The 26,401-nt window shown below is 38.7% G+C and overlaps 1 protein-coding gene across 1 annotated transcript in view; it reads left to right on the forward strand.

The window, feature by feature from the left end:
* The window catches only part of LOC136874852 (uncharacterized), an 81,227-nt gene extending 68,262 nt beyond the window's left edge, over nt 1-12,965 (forward strand). The window contains exon 6 of the mRNA XM_068227917.1: nt 12,633-12,965. Within this exon, the coding sequence (XP_068084018.1) occupies nt 12,633-12,848 (216 nt within the window). The 3' untranslated portion in view covers nt 12,849-12,965. The remainder of the gene's footprint in view (nt 1-12,632) is intronic.
* The last annotated feature ends 13,436 nt before the right edge of the window (nt 12,966-26,401 follow it).

Here is a 26,401-nt window from a genome sequence, read left to right on the forward strand (position 1 = left end):
TTTCAATGGTAATATTAGATAACCTCAAATTTAATGGGGAAACAAAACGACAATCTCCTTTTCCTAGAACCTATATGTTACGCTGTCTAAATAAGTTTATTACCTCACACCCTAGAGATATTCAAGACTCTCATTATATTATTGCTGCATTGAGTTGTAGCTGGCGCCCATCAAGAATTGTATGTGTAAGTAATCAGGTAAGAACGAAGTGTGAGTACATAGTCCGATGAATGAGTATTTTATTTCATGAATATGTTAATATGTTTTCATTGTAATTCAATTTCATATTTTTTAAACTGTGGGAAGCAGTCGCAAAGTGTCGCCACAACGTGAGACTCGAATAAATTCAGAACTTGTTCTGAATGACAGCAAAACAGGTTCATTTTGGGAAGAGTATGCACACCTACCCCAATGGAATTAAAACCGGTTAATGTGAGGAGTTTAATTTGTGATATATATTTGTATTTTGGTGGCATGTCAAGGGATTTGAAGAGGGAAATTAATTTGAGATCGCGCACTATTACTAGCGAACCAAATGGACAACGAGACTATTCCTTCTACGAACATCCAAGGTGAGGTTGAGAATAGGGAGCAGGTGAATACGATGGAAGGTTTTGTGGTAATACAAGAAAGTGCAGAAATGTAGAAGCACACTGAAACTCAAAAAGAGAGTCCCAGGGGGGATGACCCAAGATCAATTTTCTTTGCTGGTTGCCGGAATGACCGAGCTCAAGCAAATGATTAGTAGTAACGAAAATAGAAAAAAACGAATGGAGGAAAAGATTGATATTAATAACAAAAATTTTCATAAACAGATTAATTCTATAAGTAAACAGATTAACAGTAACATGGAAAAATTAAATGATGTACTGTAGGAACAATACGATCATTAGTAAAATAGATACTGAGATATTAGAGGTAACTGATCAAACATCTAAGTTGGATAAAGGGTGTGTTGAAATTAGAAGTGAATGGAGTTGTGTCGGAGCAGTCTACATACTCAGACCGAGCAAGTCAAGGGAACATGTATAGAGGACAGAAACAAGATCGTACCGTTAAGTAATAAGGTTTCTAGTAATCGGGAAGAAATTCATGAGGTGTGGACAAGACTTACAATGCAGTTGAGCAAGAGACGAGGGAATAGGTTAGTAGAATCGAACAGACTGAAAGCAAACTTTGTCAGTGAACTAAGGATCAAACAGGAAACGCTATCACAGGAAGCAAGAGAGTGAGAGAGGGGATTACAGAAAGACTTGAGAGTAGTGAAGGAGAGTGCTGAGAAAGTGTCGGAGGAAGAAGTTTTGAATTGCCAGGGAGTGATACGGCAGGAATTTAGAGGTCAGACGAAGGGAGAAGTGGTAGTAGCGAGTGTTTTGTTCAGTAGGGATCAAGACTTACCTATGTTTTCTGGAAAACACTTCAATCCTATGGAATTTGTAAAACTAGTTGAGAAAAGATTTGCAAGTAAGTTGAGGAATAATATTATTAAATGGGAATACATGCTGGAGATCTTGTCAAATGTTGTTATCGGTAAAAGTAAAATATGGTTTCGAGTGTACTGGAATAATATGTATAATTTAGAGAATTTAAAAGAGGAGTTCATTCACAAGTTTGGGGATGATAATGTACTAGGGCGCGAGAGAGCGCGTATTATGTCTGATGAAAGTAGAACAGTAGATAAGGGGGAAATGTTAGCCAAGTATCAGAGAAGAGGTAGTAATCATGATCAGCAGAGGATTAATAGTTATGTCGATGGTGATAAGGATCAGAAGAGTAACCAGAGACAATCCGAAAATGGGAGGCGTATGAATTTTAGTTATCAGAGAGGTAATGATAAGCCGAATATGAATGTTATACAGGGGTCGTTATCGAGCCGGAGTATTTTAAAATCGCAGGGAATCGGATAAAGTAAGTCACGTGGACAGGCCAAAGTAGAAACTGAACAGGTAAGTAGTACAAGTAGTTGTGTAGTGAAAGCAGATTTAAGACTATAATGTGATTGTGACCAAATTAATGTTATGTGAGATGTCTTAAGTAATGATGTAGTCATAGTTAATAGAGTAATTAATGGTAGTAGTAAGTTAGACATAAGAAGGATGGATCTATTGAGATATGTAAGTTAATAAGGGCAAAACTGGACGAATTCAGTTTGTGTGACAAGGTACTACTCAGAGTTCCATTCACATCATCTGCAAAGGCGGGAAGTATGTCTAAATTCTTTCTTTTGTATCAGGAGTATTCCACGATTATGAACCGTATCGGGAAGTGTGAATATTTTTAGATCAGGAAGGGAATATTGTCGGCACTTATAACATTATAAATTTAAAAATGTATACCACGTGAGATTTGCTGAGATATTAATGAGATGATTAATTTTTGTAGGAAGCTGGCAAAATAAATGAAACATCTGTGCACTGCGTGTGAACCAAGTGTCGTATTGGTGCATTGAGTTCCAGTACATGGAAAAATAAGTGTTATATTGTCATGAATTGTATGACAAGGAGAGAACGGGACATTGAACAGTTATCTATGATGACAATGTGCAAGAAAAGTTCTCATATAAGTGATATTTCATAAAATGTATTGATATATTGTAAAAAGAATGCTGTATAATCATGTAAAATTATTTGTATGTGTCAATTCCAGTGCTATATTCTCGTGAATTGAATGAGAAGGAGAGAAAGGGACATTGAACTGTCATCTATGATGATAATGTGCAAGAACAGTTCTCATATCTGTGATATTTTATGAAATGTATTGATATGTTGTAAAAAAATCCTTGTATACTCATTTAAAAGTGTTCATATGTGTCAAAGTTAGTGTGATATATGTTCATAAATCATAAATTGTTCATAAATCAATTGATTCCTTGTTCTTCGATTTTCTTAAGAGGGAGGCGAATTGTAACGGTTCAAATCCCGTAACAAGATTATATCTTTATTATTATTATTGTATCTGTATTATTATTTTATCTGTGATAAATTTTATTATTATTATATCTGTATTATTATTATTTAATTCAATTCTGTAATCTGATTTCGCTATGTATTAACTGATTATCGCTAGCGTGATTGTAGTTAATTTGCCATATAAATATATATGTGTGTGTGTGTGTGTGTGTGTAGATTAACATTAAAGACATGTAAAGTAAGAGTTGCTGCATAATATCGGATATAGATAAATTGTGTGAAATAACTTTCGACATTGCAACACATGTTGCAATACTGCTAGCGTAACTGTCGAGTCATCGCTCTGTCATTGTGTGCATTTAGCGATGAGCTCATGTTTAAGGAAGTTCCTAGTGTGCCCGAGGCAATTTCACCATAGTATGTAACATTTGTAGCCGGGTGGGAGTTACATCATAGTTATTTTGAGAGATTACGAGTAGGTGTCAGCTAATGCCCATATAAGCTGACCCTATATCATAGCGTCAGTCATTTGGATGGGCAAACTTTCCAAGGAGTGTTGTAGTGAGATGGTAGTGAGGAGTCATTTGGAGAGAGAGGCCACAGATGGTCAGTGAAGGAGATGAATGGAGAGACTTGCCATGAAGTCAACTGGAAGGAAACTAACGAGAAGTAGTGATATGGATCCGTAATCGTCAATGACCAAATGGATTATATGTTCGGTGTGTGTTATGTATATCTGTTCGGTTGATTTCTCGTGTCAGTTCGGTGACAGCCGAATATTGAAAAGCCGGCATTCAGACTAACAGTTACCAGTGAATTGCTTGTAAAGTTGATTGTGAACTGTGAATCTAATTTCAAGCCATGCTATATCTCGTCAGTGAAAGAAAAAGGAAACATCACCAAATTAGGCTTGAGGTACCTACGGGATAACAATTCAAAGGAATACGTCGTAATAACACTCAAGGTGTTGAAGGTATTGTTCGTGAACTAGTGAGGGATAAATTTCTTGTAAAATGTTGAAATGTCCGGTCATAGAATTCAGTTGTAATGTCATAATTGTGTTCTATAATGTAAATTATCGCAGCAAATCTTGCTATTTAAAGTCAAAATTTAAAGAATATATTTTGTTCAATATCAAATTAATTTATCGTTTTATTTCAATGGTAATATTAGATAACCTCAAATATAATGGGGAAACAAAACGACAATCTCCTTTTCCTAGAACCTATATGTTACGCTGTCTATGTAAGCTTATTACCTCACACCCCAGAGATATTCAAGTCTCTCATTCTATTATCGCTGCATTGAGTTGTAGCTGGCGCCCATCAAGAATTGTATGTGTAAGTAATCAGGTAAGAACAAAGTGTGAGTACATAGTCCGATGAATGAGTATTTTATTTCATGGATATGTTAATATGTTTTCATTGTAATTCAATTTCACAATTTTTTAAAACAGTGGGAAGCAGTCGCAGATCATATGAGACAACTGACAATAATGTAGGCAAATGGATTAGACAAAAGTGTGACTGAATGAGTGGCTACGTATCTAGAAAATAGAATTCAGATAATTAGAGCAGATGAAGTATTATCTGATCCTGAAATGATTAAGAGAGGAGTTCCTTAAGGCGGTATTATTGGACCTTTATATTAACAGAGATACGGCTTTTGCGGATGATGCTAGAGTGTAGAGTAACCAAACAGTTACAGGATTTTGATGAAATGCAAAAAGACTTGGATAATGTTGCGAAATGGACATCAGGCAATGGTATGATGGTAATCGGGGTAAAAAGCCTGGCTGTGAGTTTCACCAAGAGTAAAAGTCCTCTCCTTTCAGTTTTTATTACTTTGTTGATTGGGTGAAGTACATCATGAGAATCACTGTAAATAACCCGGTGTTAATAGAAAGAAATATCTTCATTGGGGGAATCACATATCAATCAATCAATCAATCAATCAATCAATCAATCAATCAATCAATCATACAATCAATCAATCGATCAATCAATCACTTCTGATTTGCATTTAGGACAGTCGCTCAGGTACCGATTCCCTAGGCTTTTCTTGAATGACTGCAAAGAAATTGGAAATTTATTGAATATCACCCTTGGTAAGTTATTCCAATCCCTAACACCATTCATATAAACGAATATTTCCCCCAATTTGTCCCCTTGAATTCCAACTTTATCTACATATTGTGATCTTTCCTACTCTTAAAGACACAACTCAAACTTATTCGTCTACTAATGTCATTTCACGCCATCTCTCCACCGAGAGCATGGAACATACTACTTAGTCGAGCAGCTCGTCTCCTTTCTCCCAAGTCTCCCCAGCCCTAACTTTGCAGCATTTTTGTAACGCTACTCTTTTGTCGAAAATTACCCAGAACAAATTGAGCTGCTTTTCTTTGAATTTTTCACAGTTCTTACATCAAGCAATTCTGGTGAGGGTCCTATACACAGTAACCATACTCTGGTTGGAGTCTTACCAGGGACTTATATATACCCTCTCCTTTAAATCATTACTGAAACCCAAAAATACCCCTAACCATGTGCAGAGATCGGCACCCTTTGAATACAATCCTATTTATGATTACCCCAATGAATATCTCTCTTTTTATTAATAACCAAGTACTTACAGTGATCCCCAAAAGGAACTTTTACCTCATCAAAGCAGTAATTAAAACTGAGAGGACTTTTCCTACACTGACGAAAATGGAAATTGCAACACCCAGAAAGAGTGGTGCGATATTGCTGCAATTGAACATGCAGGCCGCGTATTCAGTTGTGATTCGATGATTACACTTTCAGGTCCCTCTAACCGCAAATTTGGACAACAATCACTACAGGATGTGCCCACCACGAGCTGTAATACATTGATGAATTCGTCGAGGCATGGATTCAATAAGGCCCTGGATCGCTTCCTGTGGAATTGTGGCCCATGCTTGCTGTACTGCACGGGTCAGTTGTTCCAGAGTTGTGGGTGGCTGAGGACGGTTGGCCAGTTGTCGACCCATCATGTCCCACACATGCTCAATAGGACTGACGTCAGGGGATCTGGCGGGCCATTCTAAGGTTGTGATGTCGTGGAGAGCTTCTCTGGAGATGCGTGCAGTGTGAACCCGGGCATTGTCCTGCTGAAACATCCCATTAGCAATGTTCGCCATCATAGAGACAATCACTGGATTGAGTACCCTATCAACGTACTGTCGAGCAGTCATAGTGCCCTCAACAAGCACTAATTGTGATTTCACATTAAAGCCAATAGCTCCCCAGACCATAATGCTTGGTGTTGTCCCTGTGTGCCTCTCGACAATAATATCTGGGCGGCCCCTCTCCCCGGTACGTCGGCGCACACGATTCCGGCGATCACTGCGGGCAAGACAGAAACGCGATTCATCACTAAAGACGACCCTATATCATTCGTCGACCCACGTCGATCTTTCTCGACACCAGGCCAGCCTTACACGTCGCTGCTGTGGGGTCAATGGAACACCTTCTGCAGGGACACGGGTCCGTAAGCCAGCTGCACGCAGGCGATTACCAACTGTTTGTTGTGTAACGTGGGGTGCCACAGCTGCTCGTATTTGCGCTGCTGTTGCATGGGGTTCCATCCGGGTCATCCGAATGATACGGCGATCCTCTCTCACAGTTGTCTGTCGCGCTGGGCCTGTGCCAGGTCTACGAGTGTGGGTACCTTCATTTGACCACTGCTTCCATACACTTTGTACCCTAGATGCCTGTCGGCCAACACGTGCAGCGACAGTCCTTAGCGATAGTCCAGCCTCACACAGTCCAATTATCCGAGCCCTCACAAACGACGACAGTTGTTGATAACGTGCTCTTCTCTGTCGTCGAGGCATGTCTGACGTGGAACACTTCACTGCACATACTGCAAGTCAACTACGCTACACCAGAGCCCGTGTACTGGAGTTGATTCCTCCGCGACCAATCACGTGGGGAGACCTATAGCAACAATCCAATGGGTCTGAAACTTTGATCGTTTACATACCTACTTGGCATCGTTCCATATCTTGAAAATCAACACAAACGACCAATGCCTTCATGGTGTTGCAATTTCCATATTCTTAAGTGTATTTGTGAAACTCACAACCTGACTTTTAACCCCGTCTATCATCACACCATTCCCTACTATCCATCTCACAACATTATCCAGGCAATTTGCAGTTATTCACAATCTTGTTAAGAAAACATAAAGGTCCAATAATACTGCCTTGAGGAATTCCCCTATTCATTATTACAGGGTCAGATAAAGCTAAGCCTACTCTAATTCTCCGAGTTCTATTTTCTAGAAATAAAGCCGCCCATTCAGTTACGCTTTTGTCTAGTACAATTGCATTCATTAGTATCCCATGATCTACTCCATCAAATGCCTTAGATAGCTCAATCGCAATACAGTCTATTTGACCTCTTGAATCCAGGATATCTGCAATATCTTGCTGGAATCCCACAAGTTAAGCTTCAATGGAATAACCTCTCCTAAACCCGAACTGCCTTCTATTGAACCAGTTATTAATTTCGCAAATATGTCCAATATAATGAGAATTAATGCTTTTCCAAAGCTTACAAGCAAAGCACGTCAAGCTAACTGGCCTGTAATTTTCAGCTTTATGTCTATCACCCTTTCCATTACACACAGGGGCTACTATAGCAACTCTCCATTCATTTGGTATAGCTTCTTCGTGCAAACAATAATCAAATAAGTACTTCAGATATGGTACTATATCCCAACCCATTGTCTTTAGCATATGTCCCGAAATCTTATCAATTCCAGCTGCTCTTCTATTTTTCAATTTATGTATCTTATTGTAAATTGTAAATTTTGTCGTTATCATAGGTACATTTTAATACTTCTTTAGTGTTAGTCACCTCTTCTATTTGGATAGTATCCATATAACCTACAACCTTTACATACTGCTGACTGAATACTTCTTATCTTTTGAAGATCCTCGCATACACACTCCCCTTGTTCATTAATGATTCCATGAATGTCTTTCTTGGAACCTGGTTCTGTCTTTAAAGTACCTATACATACCCTTCCATTTTTCACTAACATGTGTATGACTGCCAATTATGCTTGCCATCATGTTATCCCTAGCTCACTTCTTTGCTAGATTCAATTTCCTAGTAAGTTCCTTCAATTTCTCCATACTTCCACAGCCATTTCTAAATGCATTTCTTTCCAACCTGCAGCTCCTTCTTATTCTCTTTACATCTCTGTTATAATACAGTGGGTCTTTACCATTCCTTACCACCTTTAAAGGTACAAACCTGTTTTCACATTCCTCAACAATTGCTTTAAATCCATCCCAGTGTCTGTTTACATTTTTATTTACCGTTTTCTACCGATCATAGTTACTTTTTTAAACTCCCTTATGCCTGTTTTATCAGCCATACGGTATAGGCTAACAGTCCTATTTTTAAGAGCTTCCTTTCTATCGCATTTATTTTTAACAATAACAAAAACTGCTCTGTGATCGCTAATACCATCTATTACTTCGGTTTCTCTACATAGCTCATCTGATTTCACCAGCACCTCGTCTAGAATATTCTTCCCTTCAGTTGGTTCCATCACTTTCTGAATCAGCCGTCCTTCCCTTATTAACTTATTTGCCATTTGGTGATCATGCTTGCTGAATTTCGCATTACGTTTCCAAATTGACATTTGGTAAATTTAGATCATGCGCTACAATCACATTCATTTCCATATCGTTTCCCACGTAGCCGATTATCTTATCAAATAACAGCGAATCAGCGTCAGCACTGCCCTTTCCCGGTGTGTACACTCCAAAGGCATCAATTTGCCTATTATCTTTAGAGATGAGAATGAGAGATAAAAAAGTAAACTCGTGTCCTCATCCTGAGGTGGTGCAGCTCTTTTCAGGCACACCCTCATTGGAGGTGAGCTGCATGTACCATTTCAAGCACATATCAGCCCTCCTGACATTCTTAAATTTCTGACAGTACCGGCAATCGTACCCGGGCCCCTGAGGACGGCAGCTAATAACACTAACCGTTACGCTACGAAGGCGGACAGAATGAGCGATACTTCCACAGTTCAGGACGAACATGTTTATGGTATCCCTACTTGACTTCCAGATATCTACTGGTGTGTAAATAAATGTTACTGATCTCTTCATATGGTATGATTGTATTTAGTAGTTGTAGTAAGTCATGTTATAATGAGGCTATTTAAAGGATGCAACAAAGAATTAAAAGAGAAAGGTTACTTAAGTATGATTCGTCCATTATTGGAATATGCAAACAGTGCTTGGGATCCTCGCCAAGAATACCTAATAAAAGAAGTAGATAGTGTGCAGAGGAAAGCAGCAAGATTTTTAACAGGGGATTTCAGGAGAAAGAGTAGTGTATCAGAAATGTTAAAGGAACTTGGGTGGGAAACTTTAAGTAAGAGAAGGGAGAAAACTAGACTTATAAGTTTATATAGAGTTTATACAGGAGAAGAAGCATGGGGAGATATCCGTGACAGGCTTCAGTTGGAAAATAATTATATCGGCAGGACTGACCCCATTTATAAAATTAGAAGGAATTTTAGCAGAAGCAATTGGGGTAAATTTTCATTCACTGGAAAGGACGTGAAGGAGTGGAACAGTTTACCAGGAGTAGTGTTTGATCTTTTTCCAAAATCTGTACAGACATTCAAGCAACAGAGAAAATAAATGAAATGTTAGAGGGCATTCGACCAGTGCAGATTATTGTAAATAAAAAATGTGTGTGAATAAATTAATTCCATCCCCTGGTCTAAGGAGTTTGGACAGCCAAAGTAGGGGACTGCTTGTAGGGGTGAAATACAGTGGGGACTTCGAGGGCCCTGGGACCGCTACGGTAGCTGTGAAGGCTCTTCAGGAACTCCGAAAAGTGGTGGAAAAGGGGCTCTGGTTAAGACGCAGTAGGCCATTATGCTACTTAGGTTCCAAAATGGGCAAAAAATAAGTAAATAAATGCAATGTAAATTTCAATCTTATACCAGTTGTATAGTATTATTTGAAGTAATTCCACATACTGTATATGAGCTGACTATATTTGTAAGTACAGGAGATATTATAAGTAGAATTTTGTAAACAATATAAATTTATTAAGGATAAGCTGTGTGTTTAATAGAAAAAATTGTTTGCGTAAATTGTATAATATTGTATTCTATGAAAATTTTCTTCTCTTGTTAATCTAAAATAATGTATTTTAGTGTACCGTTTGCCACCGAGGTAGACACCTCATTTGCAAATAGAGATTTTGATTTGATTTGATTTGATTTGATTTGATTTGATTTGATTTGATTTGATTTGATTTGATTTGATTTGATTTGATTTGATTTGATTTGATTTGATTTGATTTGATTTGATTTGATTTGATTTGATTTGATTTGATTTGATTTGATTTGATTTGATTTGATTTGATTTGATTTGATTTGATTTGATTTGATTTGATTTGATTTGATTTGATTTGATTTGATTTGATTTGATTTGATTTGATTTGATTTGATTTGTATAAATGTGAGGCACATAGGCCACTGGTTATGCCACAATTAGAATATGGTTCTAGTGTATGGGACCCCCACCGGCATTACTTGATTCAGGAACAGGAAAAATTCAATGAAATGCAGCACGATTTGTTCTGAGTGATTTCCAACAAAAGAGAAGTGTTACGAAAATATTTCAACTTTGGGCTGGGAAGACTTCGGAGTAAGGAGACGAGCTGCTTGAATAAGCGGAGTGTTTCAAACTAGCAATGGAGAGGTGGCGTGGAATGACATTGATAGACGAATAAGGTTGACTGTTTTTTTAAATAGTAATAAGGATAACGTTATGAAGATAGCGTTGTAATCGATGAGAACAATATTGGAGCAAATATTTGTTTACGGGATGTGAAGTAGGTGATTAGAATAATTGACCAAGGGAGATATTAGTTGAATTTTACAATATTCGGCATGTGGTGTCTGTTCCTTTAATTCTTATGTCCTTGCACTTTCTTCTAAATCTAGAAATTGTTTCCTTATAATACCAATATAAATGGTCCGTTATTGGACATTGTTTCCTTATTTCATTTAATTTCGACTTATTTTGATTCAAGCTCACATTCATATCACTCAGTTCTGTTTCTAAGTAGTCCTTCATGCCCTTGATTTCCTTTTTATCCATTAATATTTCCCTGGACTTGCCTAACCGCCATACTTCCTGCATGACTTCCTTGAGCTATTCACTGCCCTCCCAAGGCAAATCAGGGTCAGGGTTTAATTCAGTGCCACCGATCACTAATAGAATAATCACCACTACTGATGTTAACACCACTTGTGTTACATTAAGGGGGCTATTGGCTATTCTATGTACTTCACCTTCATCCTACGATGGTGCAACTGTAGTGCTCAACTGACACTCCCAATCTTGTTACAAGCTTCCACTTCTAGGTCACTGATTAGATTACAACTGACTAGGCGCGATTAAAATCCTCGACCTTACCAGGCTTCGAACCTGTGACCCTCTGAACGGAAGGTCTCTACGCTGGTCTTTCAGCCAAGTGGCCTGGATCTCATACCTGCACTTCAGGATTGGAAAGGTACTCGTACAACCGTATACACCATAGAAAACCAATAGCCTAAGTGGCAGAATGCTGTAACTCTCAAAATAGGAACCTCCAGTTGATGATCCCACTCTACTGTTACTTGTACAGGAAAAGAATCAATTAGCATTGTTCGTCTCATCACAACGAATCTCCAAATCTCGGAAAATACTGTAATAGTGATTGAGCAAGCGGTGCTAATAACTTATTTTCCAATCAAGTCGTTTCAGCATGTTACATATTTAGTAAGCAAAGCAAAGTCATCTCCGTACAGGCCATGAAGGCCCTTGGAGGAGTGGAAGGTGAAGGCTTCCACAATCCGTTAACCTCAGCACTTAGAGGGGTAGAGTGGTTAGTTTTACGCCCGGCCGCCTTTTCCCCCAGGAATTAACGTGGTACTTATTTTTGGTGTAGGCTGAGTGAACCTCAGAGCCATGTGCACCTCCGGAAGTAGAAATCTCGTTTCTTACATTTTTCGACTTCCTGACGTGGAATCGAACCCACGTCCTTGAGAGTGAATCGAACCCGCCTTTACCGCCTCGGCCAGGAAGTCCCTTATTTAGCAAGAGGTAAGAGTTTTCCTTCCTACATTTTTGTCACGTTGCTGCAAACATTTCGCAGAATCGCACAACGCCTGTAAGGCAGGCACACATATCTACAGCACCGCATTTCTTGAAATTTATCTATTTATCCTTATTTCTACTTCCTTTTCTCTTCATTTATACTATATGTATTGAGTAAGCATGCATGTTATGAAGTAAATATTATTAAGACTGGACTCTCTTTTCTTTTTCGCTATTTGTTTTGCTCTCTTTGGTTGGCAGTACTGCGGAAATGAGAACCGAAGCGGCACTCTCTCCCTTATCCTCACTTTCCCGTCAAGCCAGCACCCAAAAAGTCGCTCGTACAGTACACGCCACCAAACTATGAAAAACCTGCAAAATAACCGACAGAGTCCCGCCAGGTGGCTGTGAGTTCCTGTCGCCAAGCTGGGCAACGTTAAGCAGGCCACGCGGTTCTTGCAGGATAAGCAAAAATTATCTCTGCATTTCCCTTCGCAGAGCAAAGCCATTTAAATCTTCTGTCTCAAGAGCAATGTAGGGAAAATAATCACCTGATTTGTTTGTTTCAGTCCAATTCCGAGAACTTCATGGGTGGTGGTGAGATGGGTGACTTGATGAACAACGTGGTCAGTGAATCAGCACCTCAGTTCATCCATCAGCACCAGGAGGAGCTAAGTTCACTCCTAGCGACTGCAATGCAGGACTTGCTGAATCCTCTATTGGAACAATACACAATAAAACAAATTCTAGATCTTCTTGATGTGCGACAAACTATGAAAAACTAATCGTTGCAGTTTAACACACATGTGAAATTTAAAAAATCTTTTATGACAAACCCCAAGTGTAATGAATATTTTGTCTATATAAATAGAATTCAAGCTGTATCTGTACTTTTCATAGAATTTTCTCCGGCATTATGTTAAAATTGTTGGAGACAAACCATCTTATTGCCTCAGCCCGTATAGTGCTTAAGTACTTTGTTATAGCTGCATTGGTTTCACAGACACGTCGTCATAACATCAGGTATTCTCTGATATTCGTCATAAGGAAAATACTTATTTTTTGTTAGTTGCTTTACGTCGCACCGACACAGATAGGTCTTATGGCGACGATGGGACAGGGAAGGGCTGGGCGGCCGTGGCCTTAATTAAGGTACAGCCCCAACATTTGCCTGGTGTGACAATGGGAAACCGCGGAAAACCATCTTCAGGGCTGCCGACAATGGGGTTCGAACCTACTATCTCCCGAATACTGGATACTGGCCGCACTTAAGCGACTGCAGCTATCGAGCTCGGTAGGAAAATACTTTTTAGCCTTGCTTAACTCTAGAGCGGTCGGATGGAAAACGTAACGTGATCGGTCGGGCCGGTAGCCCAATATAAAAATAATTATCTACACCGTTTTAGCCATTCATTTCCACTACAAAAATATTTTACGATAAAAAGGCATAACATCAATGGCCTGAAAACATTTTTTAGAATCCTTGACGCCATAACAAATTCAAACATGTCAACTGAAAGTTAGAATGCCATTTAGGGTTCAAAACACACACTGGTATGAACATTTGTGACAAACAGTATGTACTTAATAAGCTTATATCTGTTTTTAACACGATTTTATAAAAATGAACACAATGATTCTCAATATGCCGAGTAAAATGTAATTTGTAAATAACACTTAGAGAAGTTCCAGCCAGGTCAGTTTCCTTAGCTTTTTCTGTCTTAATCAACAAAATAACGAGAAGAACTACCTGTATTTGAATCCTCTGTAATTATCGTAATACTGGAACTGTCTATAGTTCCATCCCTGATGTCTTCTTCTTCTCTTTCACTAAATTAACTGTTTGATTCATGATCACTGGTTATCACAAAATCCGGATCAGCGTCGGAATCGTCAAATTCATCGCCGTTTAACATTTCCTTTATTTCGTATGTTGAAATCATTTCACTTGATATCGCCATGGTCAAAAACAACAGTTAGGAAATCTGCCACCTGGGCGAATGCCCTAAATACAGATCAATGTTGATTGATTGATTGATTGATTGATTGATTGATTGATTGATTGATTGATTGATTGATTGATTGATTGTTATTTTCTCCTCTACCTTATTATTACCATATATATTTTACCGAACTCGAACGCTCATTTCCCAAACATCTCGTACATCTAGAAGTCCTGCTTCTTCGGTTATGGTTTTAGAAAATTTTACACTGTCACTATGGAGGTCGGCTACACAATGTGCACGTGACAATAGTACAAGAGAATGACACATTGTGAAAGCTGGCTATGCTGGGGGATCTTTGTGCAGAAATAACAGCAGCATGTGTAGCAATCCCCATAAACACTTTGACCAAGGTTGCTCAATCAGATGCTCACTGTGGTCTGAAAATCCCCTACCCTATTGAGTTTGGCTCTAGGCCAGCGTGCCCGCCATTATAAACAAATGTTCCAATCTAAAATTTGACTAGCATTAGGCATAGTGGCCTGCTATTTTCATGGAAACTCACTAATTCTGTGTGACTGGCAGTAAGCTGGTTGGCAGCAGTAAAAAGGGCCTGTCATTATAATGATCATTTTTGTGAGTTTTTATACTTTAGGGATTTTCGAACAAAACTGCATGATCCCTTGCCTTCTGCAAGAAAAATCGAGAAGTGAATTATTCATTAAAATGGTAGGCCCTCCTTACTAATGCCAGTTACACAGGAGTTGGAGAAGGACCCCATTCCTACTGCCAGCAGTCAAAGTCGGTGTAGGGAGTTCTGATGACAATAGCAGACACACCCTTTCTTGATCGCTACAAATCGACATCAATGGATATATACAGATGGATATACGAAAGTATGTGCATGTTTAAAATATTGAAGACCTTCATTTACAGATTAACTGCTGCTAAACGGTACGTCATATTGACAAAGGATTGTACCGTAAGGCGCAGTATTTAGCTATCTAAATGGCTGGTCCTATGATATTTTCTCGCATCTCATCTGTTCATGGGTCAGATTGAGTCAGAAACGTTGAATAGGTTGAAATTTGTGTAAGGTTATCTTACATTGCATTACTTTTCGGATAATTATGTGACATAGCATTTGGCTCACATATGGGTACTGGGTGGGCCAATGTTCGTGTAGAGTTTGATCATACTATCTTTCCTGTAAGTGAATATGAATTATATAGGTACAGAGTCCAAATTTACTTAAAATCGATAAATAGAGACGAATCTAACGTATAAGCGATACAGACGATCATCATTACCCCTCAAACGGGTATCTGTACGAAAATTTCACCAAAATAGTCAATGTACAGGCACACACAGTCGTTACGATTTTATTTATATAGATAAGGAATCTGCTCAACGTACAACACATTTTGGCTACGTCCGCTGGACTTAACCTGCAAAACCAACCGTTTATGATATCTCACTTATTAATCCTCCTGTCGAACAATTCACATGAGAACAAAAGTTTTAGAAATGGATTTCCATTAATGGATTTCGATTAATTTCGGATGTGCATATTTTTTCAGGAAGTGCAAAACCATGGTTCCGGTTTCGGATAAACCCCCAGTAAATTTAGGTATTCAGAAATAATATTGGCCGTAAAACCTACACAAGGGCAGGTGGATTCTAAATATCAAGTTTGGTAGAAATATATTCAGTAGTTTTCATGTTATAAAATCTCATACAATCAAACCGACAAACAGACACCAAAGGTATGAAATATGCAGATGGTCATTATTACAACTGAAACGGATAACTGTACGGAAATTCCGCCAAAATAGCCAATGTATAGACAGACGGTCGTTGCGATTATATTTATATAGATGACAGATAAGCATGGGCACGTTTTAAAGTGCAAATCTTCAGTTCAAGATTTACTGCTCCTAAACGGTACATCATACCAACAAATGGTTTGCACCCTCAGACGTCCCTTTTATCGCTCTACATGTTTGGTGTTAAAACATTTTCTCGTATCTCACATATTTATGGGTTCGATTGAGTTCCGATATTTGAATGGGATGAAATTTGGGTACATTTTCATCTTTTTACATTATTTTTCACATACTTATGTGGAAGCTATAATCATGAAATTGGGTTCACATATAGCCATTGGTCGTATAAATGTGCGTGCCAAATTTGATGACTCTACCTTTCCTATAAGTGTGCCAAACTAAGTAATACACGTGTAAAAAGCACAAAATTTACGAACCATCGAAATATACAGCCAAATCTACCCTATAAGGGAGAGAGTGAGATACGACAAAATATCACAGGACCAAAGTTGTAGATCACTCGAAATTGAACGGAGATCTTGCCATCCGTTTTGTGATAGAACTTACCGTTTAGCCGCGAAATACCTCGAAACGAAGGTCTGCACCGTCATTAAATTGCCTATATTTCGATATTATTCGGCATCAAAAGTGAAATATTTAAAGATCTTGGAAGTTTTCCGTAGGTTACCGGCTAAAGCGTAAACATTTGCTTAATTTCAATTTTTTAGCTCGTGTGGCAGATTGTGAGGCAATCTTGATTTTGGGCGAGTGGGGGGGGGGGTAAAATTTAGGACTTCCAGGAAACTATAGCTAAAAATATGCAGGTGGTCATTATTACCCCTTAAACGGAAAGCTGTAGGAAAATTTCGCCAAAATAGTCAATCCACAGACACACGGTCGTTACGATGTGATTTATCTAGATAGATAAGGAATCTGCTCCACGTATAATACCTTTTGGGTTATGTCTGCTAGACTTAGCCTGAAAACCGACCTTTCATTTTATCTCCCTTATTAATCCTCCCGTTGAAAAATGCACATGAGAAAAAGAAATTAGAATTGGATTTCCAAACAGTTTGATCGATTTCCAGTCAGGTTGGTCTTGTACTTTATATATTGTGGGAGAGTAAAAATCACCATTTCGGTCCCCTATAAAATCCCAGTCCATTCCGGGAATTTGAAATGGTATAAACCTTAAAACCTACCCTTGAAGGAGTGGATGCTAAATATAAAGTTTGGTTCAAATATCTCAGTAGTTTTCAAGTTGTAAGAAATACGCTTTACGCGCACCCGCTCTTGCGTTAAGTCCGGTGGGACTTGTACCGAAAAACGGTCCGTTAATGATATCTCCGTTATTAATCCTGGTATCGAAATGATGCACATGAGAAAAAGAGGTTTAGAAATTAATTTCCATTAAGGCAGGTAGATTTCCAAGTTTGGTTGTGTATATTTTGAGGGAGTGCAAAATCACGGTTTCGGTTTCGTATAAACCCCCAATTAGTTCAGGGATTTAGAAACAATATTTGCCTTAAAACCTACCCAAGGACAGGTGGATTCTAAATATGAAGTTTGGTGGAAATATATTCAGTAGTTTTCAAGTTATAGAAAGACTAACTAACTAACTAACTAACTAACTAACTAACTAACTAACTAACTAACTGACTAACTAACTAACTAACTAACTAACTAACTAACTAACTAACTAACTAACTAACTAACTAACACCAAGAAAACCTACCCTTGGACAGATGGATGCTATATATAAAGTTTGGTTCAAATATCTTCAGTAGTTTTCAAGTTGTAAGAAATACGCTTTACACGCACCCGCTCTTGCGTTAAGTCCGCTGGGATTTGTACCGAAAAACGTTCCGTTAATGATATCTCCCTTATTAAATCCTGTTAACGAAATGATGCACATGAGAACAAAAGGTTAAAAATTAATTTTCATTAAGGCAGGTAGATTTCCATTAAGTTTGGTTGTGTATACTTTGAGGGAGTGCAAAATCACGGTTTCGGTTTCGTAAAAATCCCCACTCAGTTCAGGGATTTAGAAACGATATTTGCGCTAAAACCTACCCAAGGAAAGGTGGATGCTAAATATGAAGTTTGGTGGAAATATATCCAGTAGTTTTCATGTTATAGAAGGACAGACAAACAGACAAACAGACACCAAAGCTAAAAATGATGCAGATGGTCATTATTACACCTGAAACGGATAACTGTATGGAAATTATGCCAAAACAATCAATGTACAGACACACGGTCGTTATGATTTTATTTATATAGAAGAAGAAGATGAGTGTCCCTTTTCGACCAGTAGCATAACAAGAGGCAGCAACCATAATTTCAATTAAAGGATGCAACTACTTTTGCTCTGATGAATATCCATTCTTCACTTTTACAACGGAAATTAAGAAGAAAGACGGATTAGAATAATATCTGCTTTAATAATTATAATTATGTCAACACATCGTCTTCTAGGTTGTTAAACAAACTTATATTTTTAAAAAAATACTCATTCATAGGGCGGCCACAAGAGACAGTTTAGCATCAATGATTTGTACGCAGGATTGCAAAAAGTTTCGATAAGGCAACAGTTTATTACAACCAGTTTGAAAAGGTTTTAACCAGATTTTATTCAGTAGCCTAAACAAAAACAAATGTTCTCTAGTATTTTTTTTTAATTCAACATAGGAATAGAATCTTAGCCATAGACATCCAGACTAAGCTTGAAAAATGGACAAGACAGTCAATAAATTTTAATTTTTATTCATACGATCTCTTTAACAGTAAATAATCATTTCAGCCAAGGTGATTTCTTAGAAATTCTTATTACACAAATTCTCAGACTATTAATAAAGAACATGTAATATGGACTCTGTATAATATAGTATGAATGTAACATTTTATACAAAATCAGGGTCCTGATTAATGATTAAGAGGTACGAGATAAGGCTGATGATGCTCAGCTAGAGGATGAAACATGTCCCAATAATGTTATTATGACAAGATACAAATCTTAATTATAAAAACTTTACATTGTATTGAATAGGTGGTTTTTTAAAAATAAATACACATACTATTTGGACTTAACATAAAATTCAATATGGACCAACAATGAGAATGATTACATGTAACACACTCCAATTCTGTGAGAAATTTCTGCATCCATTACATCATTTCTCAGCCATGAATCAACTCCTATTACAATATCTGGTAAGTATATACAGTATCTATGCCGGCCCCGTGGTGTAGGGGTAGCGTGTCTGCCTCTTACCCGGAGGCCCCGGGTTCGATTCTTGGCCAGGTCAGGGATTTTTAGCTGGACCTGAGGGCTGGTTCGAGGTCCACTCAGCCTACGTGATTAGAATTGAGGAGCTATCTGGCGGTGAGATAGCGGCCCCGGTCTAGGAAGCCAAGGATAACGGCCAAGAGGATTTGTCGTTCTGACCACACGACACCTCGTAATCTGCAGGCCTTCAGGCTGAGCAGCGGTTGCTTGGTAGGCCAAGGCCCTTCAAGGGCTGTAGTGCCACATGGTTTGGTTTTTATATACAGTATCTTTTAAATTAATTCTATTCCTTTCTTTACAATACTTCCACAGTTCAGCACTAACATTTTTAGGTCATGCCTACTTGACTTCCAGTTCCTTGTACCCTTATCGCCACTCCCTAGGCCTCCCCGTTTCTCTCAATGTACCACCCTATAAGCCTTCTAAAGAAATTTCCTAACTTATATGTACCACTGCAGTTTAAGTGAAGGCTATCTAAGCGCAGATCCCTATCTCCTACACACCCATTAAGATCTAGAAATCCAACTCCCAGTTCCCCACATACCCACTCCATAGTCTCATTTAAATCCCCAATCACCTTCCAGTCAGTATGCCTCCTACACAGTATTCCACTAATAACACTCTCCGCTTCCTGAAAATTACCCATGCTGCATTTACTAGATCCCACACATCGCCAACTATGTTGGTACTTGTACCTGCTTGTCTTATGTTGTTAGTACCAATGTGAAATACTACCACCTTTAGGTTTAGAATCGCCATTAAAGAAAGTGTTAAACTTGGCATGAAAACGTTAGTCATACATAACATTGAAAATAGAAGAAAGTTGACGTGCCTGATCTGGTGACGTGAACGTATTCTACAAAGCTAGAGGAGGATGCAATGAAACTGTGATGCAAATAATGATCTTGGAACATAATTTAGAGTATGTTTATGGGCAAGCAGGAGAAGATAAAGAAAAAAAGTACTTGTGTTATTTCTAAATAAAGAAGTTTTGTAAGTTGGTACTGTACAAGCCACACTCTAGTTGTAAGTTTAACTGTACAAGCTAAAACACTTTTATAATAATAATAGGTATAGTGCACAAATGTGCAAAGTACATTTTGAGATCAAAATGTTCCGTACATAAAAAAGTCTTTGCACTGGTACATTTTCTCCACTTCACAGAGAAGCATAACGTCATGGATATGTTTTTAGACTTAGAAGATGAGAGCAAGTTCATATCCACAATTCTGTGATCTTTTGTGTAGCGGAGAAAATGTATGAGTGAAAAATTGCTCTTGTCCGTAATGGAGCACACAAATGTAGAGGTGTGATTATTTTTCATAAAGAAAAAATACAATATTGATGGAATGAAACAAAGATTTGTTTACAAATTAATCTACAGTCATAGATTGGGGTACATTAGTTATACTTAGTGTAATGGAGAATGATAGGAAAAGTACAAAACGTGCTCTTGAATAGTTATCTGGTTTACATGGCAACTGAACACAGCATTGGCACAAGTACTACTCCTCATAGTGGAAATGGCTGGGCCATCATGTAATTTGAGGGCCAGTCTATCACACTTGAAGGAGAGAAACTCTTGACCAAGTGCTGACTTCACATCGATGTTCAAATCGCTACCAAATATGATGGGTAGTAAATTATAATCATTCTCACAAGGCTTGCGTTCTTATAGGAATGTATAGATGATGCTGCTGGCCTAGTATGCTTACATGATGAAACTGCTTGCCTCAGTTACAGTAGTGTCAAGAAATTGATGATGCTAATTCCAGATAGATCTCCAGCCCAAAAATATACCTAAGTGTGTCACTTCTCACACATCATGACATAATATCTATCACATTATTTTTCCCATAACTAACAATTCCCTGTCTGCATCAGCCCTTGTTTAGAGCCATTTCTGATAAGCCTTCTTTTTATACTTACAAGCTGCTCACACTTCATCATTCCACCAAGTTTGTTTTTTCCCATTTTTACACACAGTTGTTCCTAGGCATTTCCTTGCTGTTTCTACTACAGTGTCCCTGTATGCCACACATTCTCTTTCTATATCCTCAACCTCCTCACTGTCCACTATTTGAAACTTCTCATTAATCGTATCCATGTACTTCTGTCTAATTTCCTCGTCCTGGAAATTTTATACTCTTATTCATTTGTAGACACATTTCACTTTCTCTATCTTAAGTCTAGAGATACTTGGATCACTACAGATCAGATAGTGGTCTGTATCATTGAAAAATCCCTGAAAATCCCATTCCTAACATTTCCTGAAGTGGTCCTGATATAGTCTTTTATGGACGTGGTAGTGGTCCTGATATAGTCTGTTATGGACCTGATACCCCTACCCTCCCATGTGCAGTGGTGAATAGCCTTATGCTTGAAGAAATTATTCGTAACTGCTAATCCTATACTAGCACAGAAGTCCAGCAAACGCTATTAGCTTCCTTATCTTACCCACATTTACCAATCACCCTATTGTATCCTTCAGTTCTATTTCCAACTCTCACATTGAAATCGCCCACTAGCACTATCTTATCCTTGCTGTTGACCCTAACTATGATGTCACCCAATGCTTCATAAAAATTGTTAACTTCATCCTCATCTGCACCCTCTCATGATGAATTCACTGAGACAATTCTCCTCCTAATTTCTCCAACTGCCAAATATACCCACATCATTTGCTCATTTACATGCCTAAGAGAAACTACAATACGTACAATACTATTCCTGATAAACAGCCCTACCCCACACTCTGCCCTCCCCATTTTAACACCCCTCAAGTACACTTTATAATCTCCTATCTCTTCCTCATTATCTCCCCTTACTCGAATATCACTTACTCCTAGCATATCCAGATTCATCCTCTTTGCTGACTCAGCCAGTTCTACTTTGTTTCTTCCGTAAGCCCCATTAATATTGACAGCTCCCCATCAAATTCAATTTTGTTCAGCAAGTTGTTTCTAAGGTGTCCCTCGCCTGTCAAATGGGAGTGAGACTCCATTACTCCCGTAGGTCCAAGGCTTGCTTAAAATGTTGTGAGATTGGTAAATTAGTGAAGCAAGATACTACCCCACTTACACATAGTCCAAGTGAGATCTCTCCTCGAACGCATTAGGGACCACGATGGATTGTACAGTCCTAGCCGCCTTAACACAACGAGGGCCATTACTCAGATTATATCCGAGATGCCGACTCCCATTCCCTAGCAACTGGTATCCCGACTCTCAGGTCCACTTAAAAGGCCTCTCAGCCGTTGCCCATGCTTCACAAACTAGGACATGACTACAGTAACCCACACCATGAACTATCTACAAATTAAAAACAAAAATAAACAATAGCTTTATAAGCACAGTCCATCAGTTGCTCTGTATGTATAAAATAAACAATAGCACCAGAAGCACGATCCATCACTTGCTCCATACCTATAAAATAAACAGTAGCACCAGAAGTATAGTCTATCACTTGCTTCACATATTTAAAATAAACAATAGCACTGGTAGCACAGGATGCAGGAGCTATGCTGTCGCAAAACATTCTGCACAGGACTGAGCCAGTTGGCAAAGATGCATCACAGGGGCAAACCAGTCATTAGACTGAATTACTCAAGGAGGAAGAAAAAGAAGAAGCACTGTCCATCATCTACTCCACATACATATAATAAACAATAGCACCTGAACCACAGTCCATCAGTTGTTCCACCAGTAATGAGAGGTTATGATGTATCAGTGTGGGTTTATCTTTAATCTGTTTTGTAAATAAAATTAAAATGTAAATTATAACACTTGAGGAACATGAAGAAAAGAAATCACACAAAACAGAACTGGTCAAGAACTTTAACCAGCATAGTTATGTTCATTATCACCTTCTTGCAAATGATAGAGCTGTGGATGCACTGTGGTGGAAGCAATGGTTTTATCCTGCACTTCATTCTTTTAAGCTTTTTTGTAGATGACTTCTTTGTTGAGAAAAATTACTGTTTTTGAACCTTCTTGTTTGGAGGTTCACACTCTACTGTTTGTGCTGATGTAAAGCAAGTTTCATTCTGTTATTGGAACAAAGTGATGCTGTGAAACCTTCAATACCTTTAAGCTGCTTCAGAACTTCTTTTAGCTTATGCTTATCATTTTGAAGTATTCTAATTTCCCTATCATTACCTGAATTGTTTTTTTTAATTTCTTCTATAATACTTTCCGGTGTAGCTTCTGCAGGTTTGTGCAATTGCTTCATGTGACATTGCAGTTCTAAGCAACCATCATTTTCTAGGGAAGAGGGAAGTGCTTGTTGAGAGGTACCAACAAGGTTTTGTGTTAAATGCACGATACAGTAGTGGACATGTTTGCATATCATGGTTCTGGTAAGATAATCCAGGCAACAGCAGGAGAATGCATGCACACAGATTTTGCACTTATCACAGAGCAACTGACAACAGTTCTCCAGCAATTTTCTCTCAACATTGTACATGCCAACTTTCCATTCATATTCATTTTCATGAATTATTCCTTCCTGCATTGCCAGTGCAGTTTCATGCCTCTTTTCAAACTCTTTAAAATATTTACGGTGTTTGCCTTTTATTAATTTCTGTATTCTGTCAAATTCCTTATCTCGCACTAACTGTAAGAGAGCATGTATACTCTTATCAAGTCTTTTAACTTGCACACCTCCCAAATATTCGTATTTTATGGTTCTGTGAACTCTTTCTAGATGCATGTTTGTGCTTATACACTTAAGAAAATGGAAATTGCAACACCATGAAGGTATTGGTCGTTTGTGTTGATTTTCAAGATATGGAATGATGCCATGTAGGTATGTAAACGATCAAAGTTTCAGACCCGTTGGATTGTTGCTACAGGTCTCCCCACGTGATTAGTCGTGGAGGAATCAACTTCAGTATACGGACTCTGGTGTAGCGTAGTTGACTTGCAGTCTGTGCAGTGAAGTATTCTCCGTCAAACATGCCTCGACGACAGAGAAGAGCACGCTATCAACAACTGTCGCCGTTTGAGAGGACTCGGATAATTGGGCTGTGTGAGGACTGTCGTTGCACGTGTTGGCCAACAGGCATCTAGGGTACAACGTGTATGGCAGCAGTGGTCAAATGAAGGTACCCACACTCGTAGACCTGGTACAGGCCCAGTGCAACAGACAACTGTGAGAGAGGATCACCGCATCTTTCGGATGGCCTGGATAGAACCCCATGCAACAGGAGCGCAAATTCGAGCAGCTGTAGCACCCCCATGTTACACAACAAACAGTTGGTAATCACCTGCGTGCGGCTGGCTTACGAGCCCGTGTCCCTGTAGAAGGTGTTCCATTGGCTTGGCTATTGGCTTTAATGTGAAATCACAATTAGTGCTTGTTGAGGGCACTATGACTGCTCGACAGTACGTTGATAGGGTACTCAATCCAGTGGTTGTCTCTATGATGGCGAACATTGCTAATGGGATGTTTCAGCAGGGCAATGCCCAGGTTCACACTGCATGCATCTCCAGGGAAGCTCTCCACGACATCACAACCTTAGAATGGCCCGCCAGATTCCCGGACCTCAGTCCTATTGACCATGTATGGGACATGATGGGTCAACAACTGGCCAACCGTCCTCAGCCACCCACAACTCTGGAACAACTGACCTGTGCAGTGCAGCAAGCATGGGCCACAATTCCTCAGGAAGCGATCCAGGGCCTTATTGACTCCATGCCTCGACGAATTCATCAATGTATTGCAGCTCGTGGTGGGAAAATCCTGTACTTATTGTTGTCCAAACTTGCAGTCAGAGGGACCTGAAAGTGTAATCATCAAAGCACAACCGAACACTTGTCCTGCATGTTCAATTGCAGCAATGTACCACCACTCCTTCTGAGTGTTGCAATTTCCATTTCCTTCAGTGTATCATAACCTATTCTGAAGCATTTTGCCCACATCTGTGGAATACTTCTATAATATCTTCCAAAATAGAAACCAAAGTTTTGGGTCTCTGGATCTTGTGCCCATTCTTCACAAAAATCTTCAAGTTCCCCTGAAAAATCCTTTTGATGAGGAAGAGACTGAAGAATCTTCAAGGAAGTCATGACCTTTTCCCATTTTTGTGCATTTTTAATTTTGGAGGAATTCTCAGTCCATGTTTTAAACACATGCCATAGACGTAGCAATTTATGACCTGGCTCTCCCATGATACTCTTCCATGCCATGTAATATGTTTCAGTGATGTCACTCATAAAGAATTTGGTATATATAGAACCAGTTCTTTCCTTATTTTTGATGAAGAGTAATTCATAAATATAACAGTCTCTTCGATTCGAAAACATGAAAAATACAGGGAAACCTTCGTTGTAGTCATCTAATACTAATACAGTTGTTAGTTCAAAGTCATAACCATTTAGGCCATGTGTTCCATCTATACAGATGGCATTCCTTGAAAATTTTCTTAGAATATGCTTCTGTGCTTCATTCATAAGCACAATGCAAAAATCATTCCTTGACAGTTCATGTGATTCATCCCCCTGTTTTTTTTTTTTTAAATCACAGGATTTTGTTCCCCAAGCTTCAGTGATTCCTGCACAAAAATGTCTACACTACAGGAATCATTTACACGATGCTGCCCTGAAAAAATATTTGAATTGAACTCTTTTCTTATATTGTGCAGGTCGATTCTTGTTACAAGGTCAGATCTCTTCACTTCAGAGCCAACATTTTCCTGAACAGAATTTAGCACCGTTTTGGCAGGCAGACCTAAACTCATCTGACCTGCTAAACACTCTCTCTCTCTGCCTTTGTAAGTTGGAGATGTTTTATTTGCTGCCCATGACCATAATGAGTAGACCAAAATACATTTGTTTTTTCCCCCACTGTCACTTTGCAATGGCTGGTGCAACCTGCATTAATCTTTGGAGACCCCTGTGCTTTAGAAGCTCTCTGCCTTGGTGCTCTACATTCACGAGACTTCCCTGAGCGATTGCAGTCATGGCAAATAATTTCAGAACCATCAGTTCTTCTTCATCTTGTCCTGCAATAATGCTGTAAGTTGTTTTCTCATTGGTTCTTTCTCAGCCACTCCTCAAAGTCTGAAAAAGAAAGAGTTTAAATAACTATCACATATCCGCAAGCTCATTAATTTTGCATTATAAAATCATTTGGAATGGTTCATGGTGTGGGTTACAGTAGTCACGTCCTAGTTCTTGAACTATGGGCAATGGCTGAGTGACCTAGTAAGTGGTTCTGAGAGTCAGGATACTTGTTGCTATAGAATAGGAGTGGACATCTCGGACATATTTTGAGTCATG

This window comes from Anabrus simplex, chromosome 5 (genome assembly GCF_040414725.1).
Source record: "Anabrus simplex isolate iqAnaSimp1 chromosome 5, ASM4041472v1, whole genome shotgun sequence".
NCBI classification, from domain to species: Eukaryota; Metazoa; Arthropoda; class Insecta; order Orthoptera; family Tettigoniidae; genus Anabrus; species Anabrus simplex.